Genomic DNA, 22217 nt, shown 5'->3' on the forward strand with positions numbered 1-22217 from the left:
ATATGGTCTTCTTTCTATTCTTCCGACCCATCTCATTTCCGTCAGTTTCTTCCTAGACTCTTCTTCTGTTTCTATCAATTTTTCTCTCTTTCACCATTTTCATCTTTCCTCCTTTCTACCAACCACCATCATGATCTCTTTCTCACCTTAAAGTATCAACACTATTCATTGTGTGGTGTGTGTGTTCTGTAAATGTTTATTACATTAGTGTTTGTGTCTCATGGCGCTTTTTTTTTCTTGATCATGAGAATATTCAATGGTAACGTGAGGTTAAGTTTTAAATGAAGGGCTCTGGTATTACACATACTTGATAAGTGCCTTAAACAAAAAAAAGTAACGCTCATTGGATTTTAATTTCTTTCCCATCCATCCCACAGCAACGTTGCCAACGTTATTGTCCTTAAGAGTGTGGCCTGTAGCATAAACGGTTTTAGCAAAGATGGTACCTAACCACAAAAGAGAAACGTTGGCCACTGATTGAGCAGGAACAAAAGCGGCACAACAACTAATGGTAAAGAGTTGCACTCCAGTGAGCTTTGCCTATGTAATTCTTAAAGAAATGGGAACATTGACATTTCTCTGAATTCAGTAAGTTGATGTGAATTCAAGAGTGTGATAGAGCAAACTATGCGTACATGCATATGTGTACATGAAGACTGCTTGATTTAACACCTTAGGGATCTTTTGATGTGTCTTAAATGCAGAATTGTATTTTCTTTAATGATTTTAACAAACTGAATGATTTGATAAACGTTTTTCAATAATCTCCCATCCAATATCTACTTTTTCTGATAATCATATGGATGACTTACGATCTTAAATTACTATTATTTCTTATATGGATTATGTGATGCATTTGTGTATAGTCTCTGGAAATACTATAGGAGTAACAGAAAATGTTAAAATGGCACTGATCATTTTTGCTCCTTGGTTTACCTCAATCACGATCATACTGTTGAATGTATTACAAGGTTAATGCTCTATATTTAGATTGCAATTAAGTTCACATTTTAGGTTTAAAGCATGCAACTAGGTTTTTAGATACTAGCAATATGTTTAAACTGTGGCCATGTTACAAATGGAGTGGTGGGATTTAGGTCTCGGAGATGCTTGTATAATTAATATGGTACTACTCATAAGTACATTGATGACATTTTTCAGGTCTGATGTTTCCCCAATATAAATTACCAATGACAATCTTTTGTAGTTTCAATGCTGCCAGTAAAGCCTTTAGGTGACCCCATGCTTCCTTTAAAATAATCTATTCTTTGTTCCACTCACAAATTAGCTAAAGTCCAGAAGCAGCGTCGGAAGCAAAACACGCGTCGACTGAGCTAATTATCTATTTTAAGAATTTTTAAGGGGCAATTTATGGACTGGGATTGGGCCTCAATGAATTTGTGTATGCATGTTCCTTGGAAAAAATAAAACATTGATTCAGAGTAAATAATTACATTTATGCCTCATTGCTAGTAAGACTAAAATGAGAAACCTTTAAACTGACAATTTGGGCTTAATATTTGTGGAGCCTTTCCAAAACCCCCAGTTTGCATTAAAATCATGATCAGATGAATCAGAATATTGGTAGATTTTATGCGATGGTGAGCAGACGAAACATTGTACAGAAACAACCATACATATTTCAAGGGTGATACAATTCCACACGACAGGTCAGTAAATCATACTAGGAGGCCCACACCAAACAGGATCAAATAAGCTCTGACCAACAAGACAGGGGTGCTTTCCACGTGTTGATAAGGCAGAGAGAGAGGAACATCTTTGTTGACATCAGTGGAAGGATGACCAACCCTTACAGGGGAAAAGGCGTGATGGAATGATCACACATGGATTTGGAATAGCTAAGACCTCTATATCAATAAAGACTGGTCCTGGCACAGTAAACAATAGGTGTGGGACACATAGTATGCTTGGGAATCTTTTCACTGGAGGTAGTCTTCTTAAAATTAAGTCTATAGAGTTGTCTAAGAGAAGGAAACATCCAGGACCCAGTGTCACTGCGCCGGCGTCACTCCTTGCTGCATCTTCTTCATCAGCTCCTCATCCTGCAGTGAAAGCTCTGTCAGCTTCTTGCCCATCCGCTCATGGATGTCTAAATACTTGGAAACACAGCGGTCCAAGCACACCGACTCCCCCTTGGACAGCTCAGCTTCCTTGTAATGTGGAGGGACACATTTCCTGTGGCAGGCGTTGGTCATTCTGAAAACAGGAGAGAGAAAGAGATGCTCAGAAGGGATGAGAACAGAGAGGGCAAGCATTCAAACAAAAGTCCCCATGCCCAGGATTCTACTGCACCAATGCCAACACCTAGCACTACCATTCACATTTGCCACAATCCAATCCCTAAGAAAGAAAGCTCTTTATAACCTACTGACACTATGCTAGGCACCACCTGTCAAGAGACTGTGGTGTCATGTTGGCCTCAATTCTACTCTCTCTTCCCCCAGGGGTGCTGACCTTTGAATTCAAAAAGACATTTGAGGACTAAAAAAAAGCTTTCACTCAGTCGTAGTCAACTAATGACCCATTTCCAGCCTTCGACGGCCATCCCACTTCCTGGTGAAAAAGGCAGTAGACTATCTGCAGCACCAACAAAAAGAAAACTTGGTTTTCACCGTAGACAGCATAAAAAGGGCTCTTATCCAGACCACAGTGGGGAAGGTACCCTGGCACAACTCCCTTACAACTCTCATCCCCCTTAAATAGGCTTGCCATGTTTGGCACTGTCCTAAGACAACCTAGTTTAAGAACCGGGACTGCAACCAACATCAATGGGCCGACCTTAGAACTGACAGGATTAACTGCTCATGACTGGTCGAAATCAGCAGTTTCTTCTACAACAACATCCAAGTAACATGTGGCAATACATCCAAGGATCCTCCAACGCTCTCATCTTGCTTAATATTTTCATGCACACACCTCATAAGGCAAAGCTTGTCCTTTCCCTCCAACACAGACACACAGCTCCCGATCAAAGCACGTGGCCCGCAGAACACTTTGCCCTCATTTTCAAGAAACCCAACACAACTGAAGACTAGATGAACATAAGACAATTGAAAGTCAATAGATTGGCAAGAGAAAATTAACCCACGTGTCCAACCACCTATCTCCCCTATACTTTCGCAACATTCCGGTTTCAATTCCCAGTGCAAACATGGGAGGGTACCTTGACAGCAACCTTAACAAGGAGACCTAAATCGCCACTGTAACCAAGTACACATTCCAAAACCTCTTGAGATCAAAATGTCTTACCCTACAACAGTCCCATAATTTACATTTCATTAACCTACATACATGTAAACTACAAAATTAGCTATGCTAACTTTGGAATGTCTGTTCGGAATTTCAACTGGTCAAACTAATAAAGAATGCACCACTAGACTTCCCGCCAAGCTGAAAAAAGTGAAACCACATTTCTACTGCTCCAACCAGGCTGTATTGAATCACCATCAGAAGTGTGGGGGATGCGAGGTGGCATTTTCTATTGTATCTATGGTCTAAGGGCCCCAATCAGAAGATACTCTAGTGCACATTTACCAGACCGCTCAGCCTCTTCATGCAAGTAACCCAACTCTAGAACAATTGCCTTCCCCTTCCTGAACAGCTCAAATCATGGCTCACTGTGTCTTTCAGACAACCCTAACTTCCCCATCCCAAAAACCGACTTGCCTGGCATTAGGAACTGGGTCTCATCATCTGAAAATATTACATTTTCAGGGCAATACAAGCCAGCATGTGCCTTGAGATGAAGTACGGAGTGTGCACTCTATAAACGCAAATAAATCAGTGCATAGATGCTCTCAGGCAGTGTGGAAAACGGCATCAAGGGGACACTCGGCTGAATCATTCTGAAAGGAGGGAGAGTAGATGGTGGGGGGCCCGGCAAAGATAGGGGCACATTCTGAAAGGGAGAAAAAAGGGAATTGGGATGGCAAACAGACTGGAGAATATGCAATTGTGAGAAAACATAGAAGCTATGAGGAAAACATATCTGGAAGGAGGAAACACTCAGAAAAGGAAAAATAGAGAAAAGATCTATCATGGAGAGCATTTGATGAGGTAGAGGGTAGCCAGAGTGTAGATGCAAGATAACGAGGTGAGATTCAGTGGATCTCAGGACCATGACACATAAGCAAATAGAACAAGAGAACAGATACTTTAGGAGGGGACTGGACAGAGTACTATCGTCACTGTCACATTCTGTAAGGGTGGCCAGACCTTCCCGATTCACCATTTTTCTCCATTGCGGCAGGCTTCTCATTTAGAATGGGAATGTTTGTTGCAATAAAGTTACCAAGGGAGGGGGGGGTAGTGTTACCCATCTACAAAGGCCAACAAAATGCTTTGAAGGATTTTAAGACTTGGGACCAAGGTCTTATTTTCTATATGATAAAACACTCACATAGATTATGTTAGTGAAAAAAGTAGAGTTGAAGCACAGGATATGGAAACATGATACAAATATACTTAATAAAATTGCCATGCACAAGTGGCAAGACACTAACCGTTGAGATCTGCAAGAAGTTGAGGTAGACAAAACTTTACAAAAGTGGCCACCACGTTGGCTTGACAAATCGAATAGCGTATATTCGGCAAGGATCGAACGAACAACTTTAACATGTTTGTTTGCAGAAAGGGCATACCAAATAACTAAACTCCTGCAATTTACATGTTCAAAATGTCTCATATTTGCAAGTGTGCAGCCCAATAACGTAGTTAAAGTCCACCTGGCTCCTTTAGCAAGTTCTATTAAAATAAATTAAGCAATGATCACTGTCTCTCTCACGTAGTCAGAAGCACTGAGCAAAACCCCCAGGCTTACAATTTGAGCACAGTACTTTGATCAAATCTCAAACAAATATGCTGGTCAGTGGAATGATTTACATTTAAAAGTAAGTATTTTCTGTGAAAGATTGGGGTGTGATGTGATGGGTTGACAGATTATAGATAGTAGAGCATCAGAACGTAGCATGAAGAAAAGGGCTGGGTACAAAACCTTTGCTGCCTAGAGGTTCCCCATTGAAGTAATTGTGATGTATGATCCAAAGCAAACAAACAATTTTGAATTAAATGAATATTAAGTGTATTGTATAAAGTTACTTGTGAATTAGGAAAAGAAAAATTCACCAGAAGCAACATCGCCAGGCTGGAAATAAATAACTGCAAGAAGAATAAAAAAACTATATAAAAATAAATAAAAATCGGGAAATGGGCCTTTTCCTGCCACACACCCTGCATCTGGAACAAGTTACCAGTGCAGATAAAAGGCCCCCTGCATCCTACACTTCAGGAAGGACCTGGAGACCCTACTATTCAAAGAACATCTTGCCAATCACTAATCACTCTACTCAACCCTTTCACACCCTGTGGCGTACCGCTCCCACCACTGCTACTCCTGCACCCTACTTGTAACCACGGGGTGCGTCCCCTTTGTACAGAGCCTGTTGCTTCCCCGCTAGGTTTGCACTTTATAATCGCATACATATCAGTCTTATATTGAAGCCCCTGAAGAGAAAGTGCCAGTGTCTCAAGATGAAAGGATGGTTGCCTCAGATAACTTAACCAAACCCTTTCTTGCTCAGATAATTCTTGGTCTGTGATACTGGTGTACCTGTGCGTTAACTGTTGTCATTTGCTCGAATATGGTTTACTGGGTGGTAGCAGTAGGTCTGCGTCAATGGTGTAGCAGAGGCCCCCATAGCCCCTGGCTCCTGGGTTGCGGGGGTGGGGGGGCTCGCTGCCATATGCCCTGGCAGGGCGGAGGGGGGCCCTCAGACTTCAAAAAGAAAAGGTTTTCTTTTGTAGCCACTCTAGAAATTATTTTCGATACGGTCCTGTAACGGAAAAAAAAGTCTTTATGAAGGAAGAAGGACTTCAAAAATAAATATTTTCTTTTTGAAATCATAGGGCTCCCTCCACCCCATGACATGGAGGCCTCCAGATCCTCTACTGGTATGATGGGAACAAGTGTTCCTGCTGCAGGGAGTTGGAGGCCTTGATCCCTATCCTGGATCAATGCATTGAAAGGTAAGAAAATGTAATTTGTGTAAATGTGCGTGTGCGCATGGAAGTGTGTATATGCGAGTGAGTGCATGATGTATGGGTGGATGTCTGTTGTGCGTGTGAGAGTCTACGATTAAAGGATGCACATGTAAAATGGGTGACTGGGTGTGCATGTGTGAGTGTATGGTGGCTCCGATTACTTACCAGTAATCTTCATTACTCTTAGTTACACTCTACCTCGTCACAGTACTTGTGTACGCGGCACATTGCCTCGTACAGAAGTGCTGGGATGAGAGAGGACGTGGGATGTAATGCCTGGCTTAGTTACCTGTAGTCTTCATTACTCCTAACCCCGCTGTTCCTCATAGGTAAGTACTGGGACAAGGAAGAGGGATGTGGAGGTAATTCTGGGCAGAGGAGCCGATTTTGGCAGTTGGGGTGGCAGTCTAGGCCAGCCCAGAGTGTGGCGTGACCCAGGACTTGTTGCTGAGCGTGGGGAGGAGGGCCCACTAACAAGGCTCGCAGGGCTCTCTCCCTGCCCCCCCCAAATGTTGTGCTACACCACTGGTCTGCGTGTGACAATGATCGCATGGTGAAACCCTTGCTCAAATGCTGCCTGCTGTGCGGTATATAGCAGTGGGTGAAAGTGGACCCACAGGCAGGGGGATTTGGGGAGATGTGCGCTATAAGGAATAGGGATGAGAGAGTAGTAAAGCTCTGCATGCTCCCTATCAATTTGCTCTGTGCTATAAGGATGGTTTATATAGATACCCTATGCTTTCTTGCTTAAAGCCAGCTCAGTGCGGTGCAAGAGTTACCTCATCCTTGCTCTGATCCTGCGTGATCTATTATATCAGGATGTCCGTTGTCACAGTTATCCCATGGTGGAGGCCAGCCTGCCCAGATAATTTAATGGCTGTTCAGTGGTATCAGTTGCCCTTTGGGGCTTCTTGTGTGTAATAGTTACTGCTTGATAGACGTTGCCTGCTCTAGTATGCAGATGCTTGGTCTTACTTTACACTGTATTCCAACTTGCTTGATAGCTAATCTAATTTGCCCGACACGTGAATATCAATGAAGACATAAGTATTCCAGTCAATGGCGCCACCCAGTGGTCGGTCCCAGTTTGTTTCTAATCAGACTTGTACTCGAAAGAATCAACTTTGAGAATCCATATCATTTAAGGAATGTCCTCTCCCTTCCTCTGGCAGGTGTCAAATAAGGTCTTACATACAAACTAAGTCAGACAACTTTCTGGCCCGTCTAGACTCCACAGCAGGTCTCAAAATCAAGACGTTCTTCTTTCCGGTCGTCGGTTTGCATCAGAGTATTCGATTCAAATGCTCCTGCTCAGAAACCGTTCGTAGATCTGCCGCCATTTAAATTAAGAAAGGCTTCACCAAGTTAAACCCGAGCCTTCTTCCCCCGTCTCAAACTCTGAGCCTAAGTTTAACAAATTAACTGACAAAAACTCATGCATTGGTTGGTCGAGGTTATTTCCAAAGACATACATGCATTCAAAGTCTCTGCTTGCAGGCTGCGGGTTCTAACACCCTTCAGCTCACAGTCCTGCCTACTCGGAGTGCTGCCGGTTCTTACGTTCACTACTGCAGTCTCGGCTGCTTGCAGAAGGGACTGCTGAATCCAATTGCCGCCACGACCACACAGAATTTGGCAGTCCTCCAAGCAAACAAGACTGTGCAGAAAAGGCATTCAGAAAAGGAAGCCTTGCAAGCAAACATGGCCACGTGGTTTGTGGTTGTATAAACTAGCAGTCATACGTTATTATGGCATTGAGAATAGTACCACAGAGGCTTGTCTTAGAAGGTGAAACTTAAAACCGGTACCCAGGTAAACGGGTCTGGGGCGGTTTGTATTCTCAAATTGAGGGGGTGGGGAGTTGATTTGGCAGTTCGAGTAGGGTTGCTGCCATTGGTGGGAGGATAAGACCGATTCAAATCGTAACCTCCATGTCAGTCTTTCCTGCCACAGTACTTTCTTTATGAAGGTGCTCAGCCTTAAGACAGAACCATTTTGCAAATAGCCTTCCTTGCTTTCCTTCTAGCCCCTCCCCCTCATAGCCCGGGATATAAAGCACCCACCCATTACCATGATCCTTGCATGGCCCATCACGGCAAAGACCCCGTGAAACCAGCCTTACTGTGACAAGTCCACACAGATTATGAAGAAATCCAACCCACTACTACACACTCAGCCCGGAAGATGGAGTAATGAGGCAGTGAACCCCAAGCTGGCCTATTGTTTCCCTGAGGTTTTAACATCACTGCTGGGCTTGGGCCCCAAGAATGCGATTTTTTGATTTACCTCTTCAGTTCCTACTCAGCTTGCACTTCAGGAGGGAAAGGCAGCACCAGGCCTGGTCAGTATGGGGCACCCCAGATATCTTTCTGCTGAGCTGAGCACCAGTGGTGCCTGAGCTTGTGGGTAGCTGCAGAGGGCTTTGCTTAGGCTTGTTCAGGTCAGGGCACTTTGATTGAGCTACAGAATCAGCGTCAGGGGACACTGGCGGTCCACACTTTAGCCATGAATTAAGAAGTGCAACATGGGAATGTGTGGGTTGCTGAAAAACCTCCAAGGAGCCTTGAGGTCGCAGTGAGGAGGAGAGAATTGGACTGTGGTCACTGTTATTCTCAGTTTCATGTACATTGCAACTACTGCGAGTATGGAACATGGTGTTCCCCACTCTCATTATAATGGCAACAGACTTGGCCTCTTGTAAATCTGCCGGAATTCCCAGTCTCTTGGTATGGATACAGGTGGCATGAGCACCGACACTGATGTTCGGTGACATTTTGAGCTATGTATCCTGCCACAGCACAGTGGACAGGCTGCCAGGGTGAACTAGTCTCCTGCTCCCCAACCCCAATTAAAGGAAGGAGTGCTGCTTGACACCCCTCTAAGGCGGAAGTGAGGAGAGGAGAATAGGACTGTGGTCACTGCGTTATTCTCTAGGTCTCATTCACATTGCCAACATTCTGTGTATATGGTTTGATGGTTACCCAATCTCAGGTTTGAAACAGACATGGCTCTTGCAAGTCTGCTGGACTCCCAGTCTTTTCATATAGGTATAGTTCTGGACGCTGTCCTTGGTAGCATCACTAAAAAGCAGTCATAGGGGTAAGTGAAATTTTGGAGTGGTAAGACTGACAGTTCCTGTGTGAAAGCCCGATGTCCCAAGGAGGGGCCTCAATGAAAAGTTTTGGCAGGCAGTCTGACCTGTAGGTGTCCCGTCCTCACTCCCCTGTTGTGCATGCAATTGTTTAAAGCCAGTCCTTCCTGGAGCTGGATAACATAAGAAAGCAGGTGGAGATATTCTTCAGTGCACCAGGCGTGAGGAATGAGATTCCTAGCAGCCGGGAGAAGCGGTTTGTGTCTGTGGTGCCTGAACTGCCTGTCCTGTGGACGATTTTGTTTTTCTCTCTGGTTAGTCTGGGAAGCCTGCAAGCAGGCAGCTGAAAGTGATTGGTGAATCAGCCACCTCCCTTTCAGCACTGCAGTTTGCATCATAATCAGGTGTGGCATTTCCAAGCCTGTGTTTGTGTTACCTTTTTCCTTCTAGCAGAAATCTGTTTGACCACAGACTGTATCCATTCCAAGCTTTGAATCTTAACAAAAGGTAAAAGTTCATGTGATTCAAGCATGAATGTGGAATACAGCTCTTGCTTTCAGTGTAAAAAAAAAAAAACGTTTGCACAATTATATTGGAGTGGAATTTCCATGCAAGTCATTATTCGGGTGCTGTCTCGGTTGGAAAATGGATAACACAATGGTTGAGCACTGTACTATGAACAGCACAGTGACAAAACATTTTGAATCCAGTGCCTTTACCGTCCGAAAAAAGCGCAATGAGTTTCAGACCTGCCTAAATTTTGAGTGACGCAGGACGTCATCGCCGTAAGGCTGCTATTGTGGTAAAAGTGGGGAGTAGGAACTGTAGGGTTTCAGATAATACTGTAGTGTTTCAGATAACCTTGTTGGGAAGACAGAGGATACCGAAATTACTGGTCTCGGAGCAGTTTAACTGGTGGCACAGCACCAAAGACGTTGGTAGGGCAGTCTCTTGTTGGCTATGGGATGTTCTTCCTCTGGGGTCACAGGGCGTGTTGTCTGGTTCCAGGTCGTGTGACCAGAATTGTGGCTCTGGTACCTCAAACCTGCTCGCTGTAGGCGCTTGTTGTTAGAACCTGCTTAGTGAAGGATGAGGGTGAAGATTTTGGTTTGGCCAAGTACCAATAGTCCTTCATGCAGTCCCTTGTCCCCACCGAATCTGGAGTGTGTGGTTTGAGAAAGTTATGGGAGAAATACACAGAGTGGTGTAGGTGCTGGATTCCTGCTTCTTGGTTTTAAGCGGGCATAACGTTTTTCTGCCTGCTGGCTTGTTGTCAGGTACCGGATGAGCTTTGTTCTTTTTTGGCCATGGCAGCCCTAGCAGATTGGGTTCTGTAACACATTTTTTATTAAAATTATAAGACAACCTTCCTATCCTGATTCTATGGTGGTTCCCTACCTAACAACTCTAACTGGGCTGCTCGTCATCAGTAGTGAAGTCCAAAAAGTAAACATCACTCCTCAGTCTCAAATCGAATCTACCCTGGCCATACCACTAAGAGAAAACAACAGAAAGTCAAGGAGAATGACTCTCCTCCTGGATAGGCTTTTCCAGTCCTAGTAGCAGATTTGTAGGTAGTTCTTGCTAATGTCTTGGATTAACTAGTGCAGTTCCCTTAGGGGACATTTCCACCTTTCCGGTGCCCACTTTCCTTCTGGAGACCAATTCAGACTCCTCGCTGGATCAACGTTTTGAATTCTTCAAGCTATCATTTCCTGAAGTGTCTCTTCAAAGCTTCCTTTCTCCAATACTTTAGGGAATTTAAAATCTTTATTTGACCTTGGTTCTCTATGTTCCGCTGGGTCTCCATTTCCTCAAACTTTATTCATTATCGATTTACCTACAGGAGGAACAATGCTCTTTTCATCACAAAAGCACTTACAATAGAGAAGGCATCAGATTTGATGTGACACAGTGAGCTTCACACAATGGGGCGAGTTTGAGGGACATTCTGACCAGGCTGTGGAGGGGAGTAAATGAAATAGTCACCAGGGACATATGCATACATAGACCTACATAGATTAAGCACAATGAACATTGGAAATTTTTAAGTGCAGGTAGGCGGTATGGCCAGCTGTGCTCGGGATGTGACCATGTGCTAGAGTGGAGGCAGAGGAAGTGAGGGACAGAGGTAAGTTATAGGCGAGGGAAACATGTTAACTAGCAGGCAGATGAGCGGTAGGTTAAGAGGGTAACTGAGGTGAGGAGTTAGGTCCGTGTGGACTGTTTCTCATATGTCCAGGGGTGTCTGGGGGGAGAGGGGGTATGTAGGGACCTCTGTTTTAATAGAGTTTAACATAAGAGTGTGCAAAGCCATCCAATATTTAATGGCAGAGACAGTTGGAAAATTTAATAGAGAGTTCAGAGGAGAGTTCAGAAGAAGATTTGGGTGTTGTGCGTGAAGAGTTGTTACGAGAACCCAAAGGAGGCGATTAGTGCCCCAAGAGCAGAGGTGTAGAGTGTAAAGAGGCGTGGACCCAAGACAGAGCCTTGTGGAACACCAACAGTTAAAGTAGTGAGTTGGATCAGCATTGTTGCTCCAGGAGACAGAATTGGCGAGGTGCAATGTAGGATTCAATCCAGGAGAAAGACCAGGGCAAAAGCCAGGGCAAAAGCCTTCTTTTTTGATTTAGGGGGACCTGGTTCGAAGCCTGAACATTTCAATAGAGTGGAATCTCTTTTTCAACCAACCATTCTGTTGTAACCCCCCACTTCAAAAAAACCTACCAAAAAAACCTAATGTTATTATTCCATCCTATAACACTGAATGCTAAACAGAAAATATCGCCTATTGTTGAAGTCTGGGTTTCATACAACTACACTGACACTGTAAGTCCTAAGTTTCTGTTCCATCGATTCGCACACATTAAATGCAATTGTAACGTGTTATCTCCATATAATAATTGGGACTTTCTCTTGATGCCAAAAATAATTAGTTTTTTTGTCCAGGTATAGCTCGATAGTTATTTGGTTTAATAGATACACAACAACCAGCCAAACGAACCCTTTTGGTTTTGTGCAAAGTACCTAAACATTGTGTGGTTTTTTGCCTTTTTCACCAACTATACTTGACTTGGTGTGTAAACAGACACTAGATGCCCACGCAATATACTCCATTTGACTGACCAATGATTTAGGTCTTTATTTGCATTTTTATTGTTGCAACATACCATGTATCTGTTTGCATTGTTGCAACACACCTCATCTGTTTCTATAATTGTATCTCCAACACGGCATTTTTTTTATGTACTTCCAGTGTTGTAAAAATATTCCACTTAGTTAGTTTCGAGGGCATACTCATCATAGCCATCATATTCAATGTCAAAAAACAAAACAGATGTCTCGAGGGCTTCTCTCACCCTTTTTTGTATCTCCAAGTAGCCTCCGTGTCATGTTTTGGTCCCGCAAACAATAACTTTTTCTAAATGTTCTCAACTCGAAGAGATGCATCAGCACAGCGCTAACACGTATGCGCGTTTCCTGAGACACTTCAGCATGGGTCTCCGCAGACAACTCTACACGCGAAGGTGAGCTTCTCTCTTTTTTCTAACTAATGGGCAATATTTAGACATGGCACACACGCTCCAATGCAGCAAGCCTGTCTATTACATGCACTTTCTAATTGATAAATTCTGCGGCGATCAGTCTCGTCACTTTGTTTCAAAGCAATACCGTCCATTTTGTATAATCAGCCTGTGTTTTGTCAAACAACCTCCTAGCCCATTTCAGTGCATTTATTTGCATTTCTCTAAAACACGCTGCTTTTAGAGCGTAGTTACATGCTGTGCCTGAACTAAATTTTTTCTAAAATCACTAGGACCCATCGATACGCGTCCTTCTCGCTACTGGGCACCAAAGGCACCACTCCAGGCATACCCTCGGGCCTTTCCATTTATTGATTTCCCAGTACTCCATGGTGGATCTGCTTCTTTCAAATACGCTGGACGTGTTCTCCAAACCAACCCTGCCAGGTAATGAAGTTATGCTTACTGTATAATAGTAATCAGTAGAGCTTACTGGCACCATCATTGATTGAATGTCTTCATCATTATAGATGGCCTTTGTGCACCAAAGACTGCAACAAACTGAACGCAAGACCGTTCGTGTTCTCAACTTCTGCCTCCCTTGACGCCACTAATTAAAGGTGAGGTTTACACCTATTCTCGCCTGCATTCAATTAAAAAAGAATGAACACAATTCCACTCTTAACTTGCCCCCTTAACATTTTTAGATGAACATTTTCACACCCAGTTCAAACTGGTTTTTCGTCCTGAAGGCAGCTTGGTGCCCCCTCCCACCCCCCCAATGTGAAGACATATGTTTATTTGCTTTCTCTTGTGGGGTAACAATTCCACTGCCCTTGTTTTGACACTTTTTTTTTTTTTAATATGTTCCTTCTATTCAAATTTGTTTTATATGCTTAAAATTGAGTCTGACTCTATACAACTAGTTTAAATGAATCACTAGTTTGTTTCGAATAGGTCTTCCCGCCTCATTTACACCTAAGGGAGGGGTAGCCTGGTCCCCCCACCCCCCTTTTTGCTTCGGATTCAATCCAGGAAGCGGCTCAATCACGACTCCCAAGAAGAAAAAAGTATTAAAGAGATTAGAGTGATCTACAGTGTCAAAGGCAGCGCACAGCTGAAAAAGAATTAGGATAGAGGATAGGTTGGAGTGCTTAGCAGAGGCTATGAAGTTGGGCACATTCATGAGAGCAGTTTCCATAGAGTGACAGGAGCGGAAGCCTGCTTGGAGGGGGGTCTCAAAGGTTGTGGGGGTCTAAGAAATTAAGACTGTTGAATACAACCCTTTCAAGCACTTTAGAGTAGTGCGGAAGGAGAGGCACAGGGCAAAGTTATTGGTAGGTTCGGCCAGCTCCTTACTTTAAGAGAGGGATGACTGCGGCGGTTCGAAAACAGAGGGAAAGCAAGCTGAGTCGAAGGACAAGTTGAAGAGTTCAGCTAGGTGGGAGGCCACTAAAGGGGAACTCGGCTTGACGAGCAGGAGGGTCTGATGGGGCACTGTAGGGGTTAGCCTTATTCAGTAGAGATGTCAGTATTAGTGTGACTAAAGTGGGAGATGGAGGCAGAGATTGATAGCAAAGGAGGCCTGACTGTAAACAGTCGGTCTCGTATCATACTGCAATGGCTAAAACAGGTTTCACTGCAATTCTCTTTCTTGTGGGTATCTGACCCTTCACTGTGAGGAGTAGGGCGAGTCCCAAATGTATTCTCACTCTTCTGGACACTTGTCCATTCACTGGGCTGAGTGTACTCCTGGTCCCCGTATCCCCACCCGGGTCTCTCTTGCATCTCCAGTTACCTTATTTCTCACGGGCTAGCATCACCATGTCTTTCTTCGGGATCAGGACATTCTCCAGAGTCGGGCTGGATGCGACGTTCACTCCACCCCTGCTTGTGTCTTTTTTTGTTGTTCTACTGAGCCCGAGTTGTAGCGGTCTCAGTGCTGTTCTTGGTTTGGACAGCCCATCTTCGATTGATTGTGCCATGCTCTTCGGTCTCGTTCGCTTGGGGTGCTCTTGCGCTGCACTGGTCGGCTTCGTCCTGCCGTGCCTCCTGGGTACAACAGCTGGCCTGATCCTCCCGAAAGAGGATCTCCCAGTTCTCGTCTGACATGGTGACCCCTCGCTTATCTTACATACACCTTAAATGCCTGCCAGAGAGCTGCCACTGATAACAGACCCTACATTATTGTCAAAAAAGGGAAGTCCCTTGGTCGCACATGTTCAGAGAAAACGCAATGTCTAAAAGTGCAGCTGGTTTGAACTGCTAGGGACGGCGAGAAACACAGCGACAAAAGCACCGGAGAGTGGTCTGAGAAGGTATAGGGGAGTATTGAACACTGCGCAACCATGTGGAGCAGTGATGTGGGTCTATTTGTGAGTGCCCATCATGCACAGAGGAGTAAAATGAATACTACATGTCCCTGCAGCTGCATATTATGCAATATTACCTGCGCTGCCCTAGTCAGCGCTCGAGATGTGGTGCCAGAGCGATCTAGTGCTGCATCTAACATAGTATTCAAGTCATGCCCCACCAGTATCGCGCCATCAGGTTTGAAGAGCAAATTGCAAACAACCTGCAATACAAGTCTGTCATCCACTTTAGGGCCATACACATTGAGCAGGAGAATTTCTTTCTTGTGTAGGATCCCGTGTACCAGCATGCATCTGCCCTCGAAATACACCATAGTACCCAGGTGTGTGAAATGCAGCAAGCAATGTATTAAAATGAGTGCGCGTCTAGCATTGGTAGAGTAAGTTGTGTAGTAGCGGTGGTGACCCCAGTTCAGCGCCAAGCGGAGCGCTAGCCAATTTAGCACATGTGTTTCTTGCAAGAACAAAATGTGGCACCCTTCTTATTAGTGTATGCTACAGTCTTGCGGGCCTAATCGGCTTACCCAAACCCGTAACATTCCAGCTAAGAAGTGTGACCTTCTGCATCATCCCCATCCTTTGAGCCAGAAGCACACAAGGAGATCTCCCCACATCCCACAGATAAGCACATACAGACCATGGTTTACCTAAAGTTTCACCAAGTGTAATTTTAAAAACATACAACTTTGCATCCCCGCTTCCCACACTGCGCTCCGAACTGTGGCAGTGCTAGCCCCCACCCAGTCATTAACCAACCCCAACCTGAACATTTGCACTTGCAAGGTGTACAACTGTTACCACTCAGAGCAGGGGTTTCACTTGCAACATATAGTGGCAAACGACTAAAAAGCAGAGCCCATCAGCAGACGTATTACCATGAACACGTATCATACAACCACAGTGTAACAGAAATTGGACATATATTTCAAGTAAAGTAGAGCCCTCAGGACGGGAATCGCACATAGGGATATGCGTCTATGGATACTGCTTCAGCCGATTATGTGAAAAAATACATCGTTATATTGAAACTTGAGACGTGCCAGAAAAGGCATAGCATAGGGGATGTTCCTTTCCTGCAACAGTCTCTTAACACCAGTTTGTTGTTGATGGAGTCGAAACCTTTTTGCATGGTGTTAAGTATTTGTTGCACGCTCAGTGGATCAATCGTTGACTGGGGCACAGGGTTTGACGGTGCAAATGTCGCAGGGGTCATGTCTGTGGCCCTCATGAAGCAGTCCATGATGCCACCTTTCTTGTTCCTGGCACCTTTTGTCATTTTTAGCATTCCAGCAGTCCAGGCCTGGCCAGAAACCCAAAGATCTTCGCTTCCACCCCCACACTTGACCACAGCAAATTCGATGAGCATCGCAGATGGTTGTGGTTCTTACAATGGCTGTGCCGTCAATGGTAGCAAACAAACGGACAAACCGCAGGGCATTCGACCCACCCTAGGACGCCTGCCTCTGCCTGCGAGTGGCACCTCAGCATCCACCAAATGTCATGGGAGTGCGGACCCTGCTTGGTTCCCAGTCTGCACACTTGCTCCTAAATCATGCAGGGATCTGGATACGGCCCAAGTTCCACCCCACTCGCACCTGGGGTCTGCGAAAGTACATAGAGCATGTCGCCGCCACAGTACACACACCCTCCCCCCCTCCAGACCTCTCACCTAACCATATATATTGTGAGAGCCACAGTATGGATGTCCGATGTCCCACCCCCCCTGCGCACTCAGTCACTATAGTTTTTATTCAATTTTTTTTTTTTACAGTGGGTCGCCACACCCCTCTCCCAGGCAGCACACATGGCCAGAAGTGTTGCAGGATGTAGTTACAGGCCTCAGCCCACCTTTTGCTCTGGGGGGTTTGTCAGTAGAATGAGAAGCGAACCCCACTAATATCTGCACACACAGCAGAACATTGCAGGGCCCAGAACCAGCGTGTTCACAAATTGGGGCTGCACGGGGCACTGCAAGGCCCGATCCCGTGCCCGCTGCACTCGCCCCCAGGATATTAAGGATGGTCACTGCTGCGGCGGGTTACACGCTCGTGCACTCCTCCTCTAGGCAGACAGCAGGGCTCCAGATCGGCCTCCGAAGGCCCAGTCGGAGACTCGTGGATCTGCCCAAAACAGCTAGGGAACCCGGGCGTTGCGACAAGTGAGCCAGCCCACATTTGATAAACATGAAATTGTTAACGATGAAAAGAGCATAAGAAGAATATTAACACCATATCCAACAAGAAGAATGTTTGTACGCAGACTAGACAGTTCCAAGAGAAACCCCAACCCAATACAGGGGCATGAGATGCCAGTGTGGGAGAGAAGTTTGAGCAAGTGCTACAATAGGAAAATATAACAAGTACCTCACGGTATAGGCCATTTTTGTTTAATCAAGGAACTGCGAATCAATTAAGAGAAGTCCTGGCTCTCAAGTACACCAGGCAGTTGAAATAATGTAACGATTCCTGGCAGGAGAGTAAACCCGGGAATATGAAATAATTATAAAAGAAACCCTGGCAGGCGAGTATACCAGGTAGATGAGATGGAGTGAAGATTGCTGCTAGGGGAGTACACCAGGCAACCTGCAGAGTTAAAAGAAATATCACAGAAAGACTGTTGCAAAACTTGTGAGTCCGGTGAAGAAACAAAAGTAACTGTTAAAGTGGAACATTTACCATCCTAATAATAAGAAATAAAAAAAAACAGGGGAAGTGACACACCCTCTAGATCCAAGTGCCTCTACCTTTGAGAACATTTTTGTTTGAGTCATTATTACATTTTGAAACACTTTTGCCAACATCAAGAAAAAAGACATTTCCTTGCACCCTTTGTTGTTTTGTTTTAGCGCGAGTGCTAGTATAGGATGTTTTGGACACAAGATGGCTTTTCAGTTACCAACTTCCTGACAAAGACTGATCTTTAGTTATGATTTTTAGGTAGGGAAATTCCTCCCTTTAATTGAGAATATGAATACCTCGTGTCCGACTCATTTCTGGCCCCTCACACCAGCCACTGCCATACTAGGCAGGATAACCCACATAAACACACAGTGCCTCGCTCCATAACGTGCCCTAAAAATACATCAGATCAGAAAAGGGCCACCTAAGGAAGCATAGTTTTCTGCTGATCTAGGTAATCTAGATGTAGAGGATCTAGGATGCCATGAACGGGTGGGGTGGAGACTCTTGGAATTAGATTTTGGTCACATTCACCCATGGAACACTAAAAGCTAATGTCTCACGGGTGTCAAGACTTTGCTTTTCTGGCAAGGCAGGGTTTGAAAATTGAGGGAAGCCGAGAGATAATTAGCTCCTGCTTATAGCCCAGAAGAGCCTGGTTAGTTTACGACCAACAGCTATATGACATTTAAAGCAGAAGGGACATTTAAAGCAGAAGGGGTCATAAATAATGGAGAGAATTAGGTTTGCATTTTATGAAGGAAGTTAGATTTCGTAACGCTAAGTACTAACATCTCGTTCCCCATGGGTGGCTCCTGCTGACCTGTTACTGCTGGATACTGTGACGAGTCACTAGGCGTTGTCACTTGTCCCCAGGGGAAAACCATTCCCATGAGGCTAGGGAGGTGCGGCCGCTACCCAATATTCCCCTTAGGGGTGGTTTAATGTGGGAGGACCTTATGGGGAGGGATTCCCCTCCAGGGGATAAGGACGACCACCTGAGTGATAAGTCAGCACAACACCCCTAACTAAACCTTCCAAAGACCTCTTACCACCTTACCCCAACCCCCTCCTCCGACTAGTACCTCCATGTGTTATTGTAATACTATAACCATTACACCTACTGATAAGATTTGTCGCAACATGAAGATCATGTCTGACTTAAATACTGGCACGAAGATGAGCATAGGCATCGAGAGGGAGTCATGGAAAGGAATGAAGACATTTAATAGGACTTCAAAGATAACAACGGGTATAAAAACTGAGAAAGGTCCTGCTTATCCAATCCTAATTTTGAGCACAATTTAGCTCCATCTAATGGTCCTGGCCAGTGCCAGCACCATAACCTATTAGTTTGATGGTGCATTGGAATACATTTTTTCAAGGAAACAACAATGATATTTGGACATACAAGAACACTTTGAAAATAGTGACACTTTAAGACATTTTAATATTCTTCTACGTAGGTCCAAAAGGGTCATAGGTTTTTGAGCTGTAGCAGACAAAGGAAACAGGAAGAAGGGAATCACATAACACAGAAGTAGTCCGTGCGAGTCAAACACGTTGGCTGTCAACACCTCCTGGAGTTTGTCATCTCATGTCACAAACCTTTAAATGTAATTTAACATGTTCAAATAAAACTAATATTCTTTTCACCTTTAGGGTGCCAAACATTCTGGTAATATACGTAATGCTGGGTCAGTAATGGCACACTGTAGATATCGTTTCATTGGACTCTTTAGGGGCGTTTTCTTAAAGTCCACTTGAGGTAAGACTTCATAAAACTATCCCTTAGCATACAGGTCCCCAACTCTTAAGTCTGTACTACTCAAGGAACCTTGGTAGTGGCAGAGCAGTCAGGCTTATCATAGGAGGAAGATGTGAGCTGTAGGCAAGTACACAGAACCCAGTAAATACAATAGTCCAAAGAAATATTTACACAAAACGTTATATCAAAATATACATTTATTATATTTACACAAGGAAGGTAGATAAATACTTAGCTCAACTAACCAACACAAACAAATACTTTTCAAAGGCCATTGCTTCAATGGTAGTTGCTCTCTGTAATTCTTTTTATTTTTTTGAAACTCTATTGTACTTTAACATTCAACAACAAACAGAACATAACATACAGATTAGCACTTCTTGTGGGGAGACACACGTTATGGTTGTTTTGGCGTGTTTCTGTGTGCACAGTTCTTTGATTAACTCTTCGCGGCTATGTGCTTTTTCATCTCAATTAACTGGTGTCTACTGACACTGGTCAGTAGACTGGTAAGCAAAACTAACTTCACGGCACCACCACTCCTTACTAGGAACAAAAGGAACATAACAGTAGACAAATTGCTTTCCCTTCTGCTACCTACATTGAACTTTCTATCAGACACCTCTGATCCAGCTAATCAAGTAGACCTACCTACATTGAACTTTCTATCAGACACCTCTGATCCAGCTAATCAAGTAGAGCTCTACAATTCCACCATCAAAACAAGCATTAGACACGATCGCCCCAATCAAAATGCGCAAATCGAAACCAAGAGACCACCTTAACTAATGGTTCACTCCCCAACTCAAAGCCTTAAGGGCAGAAAAAAGAAAACGGAAGTCCTGTGGAAAAATAATCCTTCTATAGAGAATAAATACAATCTGAACAAAATGGTTACCCCATATAAAGCAGAAATACTGCGCACCAAACGAGAAACCTACAATGACAGAATTAAAGCGAGTTCTAGCACAAAGGAACTCTGTGTTATATTAAGGGAAATTGAATCCCCTATTCCCCCGGAGGATCCATGCACTAAGGACAAAGCCTGGTGTACTGACATCTAAAACGTGCTAATAAAATTGTCACCCTCCAAAATTAAAATCACAGCCAAAAGACTAAACCTCACGAAATCCGATACCCACAATAGGACTCAAGAAAAATCCCCCAAACTCTTCCAGGACTTCAAATGTTCCCAAGTCACGACCCAAGAAGTGGAAAATGTTATTGGCACGCTCAAGCCAATATCAGGGAGACACTTGCCCAGCTCCTATCGTTAAAGAAGCAGACATAGATCTGGCCCCCTTCATCTCCAAATTAAATCAATGCTTCATTCAGAACTTGCAATGTCCCCACCAACCTGAAGGATGCGTGGGTTTAGCCGCTCAAGGATGTGTGGGTTTTGCCGATCTTAAAAAAATCATCCTTGGACTCTACAATTCCAACCAATTACAGGACCATTACTACCGTCCCATTTTTATTGAAGATTCTAGATAAAGCAGCCTACTTACAAATTCAAAAGGTACCCGGAGTCTACAATATTGGTTTCAGGCCACTACATGGCACGGAAACTGCACTGAAAGATCTTAAAATGCAAATTGATCAACTCAAATTCAAAAGGCAATGTGTTCTTATATCGCTCTTAGACATATCCGCCGCGTTTGACCTGGTGGACCACAAAATCCTCTGCTGCTCACTTCTCCCAAGAAGCTACAGCATTGATTCAATCCTTTCTTGACAGGTCGATGAGTCTTCTCCCCCTCAGCATCGTCAGACCCCACATCGATTACATGTGGTGTTCTGCAAGGTTTGTGCGTGTCATCCATTCTGTATAATATATTCACAAAGCCCTTATTCGACAATCTCTGAGGCTAGGAGAAAATTCAACTGGCTCCCCATCAAGGATAGGATCCAGTTCAAAATGGTGTCCATCACCCATAAATGTCTAAACAACGCTGCCCCACAACACTTAATAAAAAAAATCAACTCGTCCTACGAGGACTGCTCAAGCCTCCTGCATTGTAGTTCCCAGATTTAATCTGAAAAGGGCCGGCAGCAGTAGCTTTCCTGTCCTAGCATCCCAATACTGGAATGCACTCCCATCCCACCTGCGATCTGACCAGACCTTCCACAGCTTTAGAAACAATAACAGTACCCACAGCTGATTAGATGCCTTCGTAGGGGCGTTCTTCTTGGTCTCTTGCATTTCCGTCAACCTTTTCTGTCTCACTGGGGTCCTCTTATCTTTTTCACCCCCTGGGTCCCAACAGATCCTGTAACAGTGCGTTCCAGGCCATTATCTTGTCACTGCTCTCCCTTGGCCCTCTTTGTACCGCACTGGTCCATACTGTTGCCTCTGCTAGTACCCATCGGTTCAGGTCGGCCCACCACGCCTCTATGCTGGGCCCTGCGTCGGCCTTCCATGCCATTGCAATCCGGCGCTTTGCCAGGATGCACATCAAGTCCTTCATTTTAGCTATACGTGTTCTTTGCTTGCCTCCCTTTGGGAACAGTCCTAGCAGGTAGGATTCTGGTGTCCACTCCTGCATTTGCATTCCGATCACCGATGCTCTTGTCTCAATGCCTTCCCAGAAGATCATTATTACTGGGCACGCCCAGAACATGTGGAGCATGTCTGTGTTTACTGCTGCACATCTGGGGCGGCTTCGGGGGGCCGGGTCTTTATTCCCCACCCTTGATATTCTTTTTAGGGCGAAATAAGCTCTG

The 22217-nt window shown here is 44.5% G+C and overlaps 1 protein-coding gene across 1 annotated transcript in view; it reads right to left on the reverse strand.

Annotated features, from left to right (window-relative positions):
- Positions 1–1573: 1573 nt before the first annotated feature.
- Positions 1574–22217, reverse strand: part of TIMM10 (translocase of inner mitochondrial membrane 10) — a 51352-nt gene continuing 30708 nt past the window's right edge. The window contains exon 3 of the mRNA XM_069629018.1: positions 1574–2217. Within this exon, the coding sequence (XP_069485119.1) occupies positions 2013–2217 (205 nt within the window). The 3' untranslated portion in view covers positions 1574–2012. The remainder of the gene's footprint in view (positions 2218–22217) is intronic.

The sequence above is a fragment of the Ambystoma mexicanum genome, chromosome 12 (genome assembly GCF_040938575.1).
Source record: "Ambystoma mexicanum isolate Mex_15411 chromosome 12, UKY_AmexF1_1, whole genome shotgun sequence".
Classification (NCBI taxonomy): Eukaryota; Metazoa; Chordata; class Amphibia; order Caudata; family Ambystomatidae; genus Ambystoma; species Ambystoma mexicanum.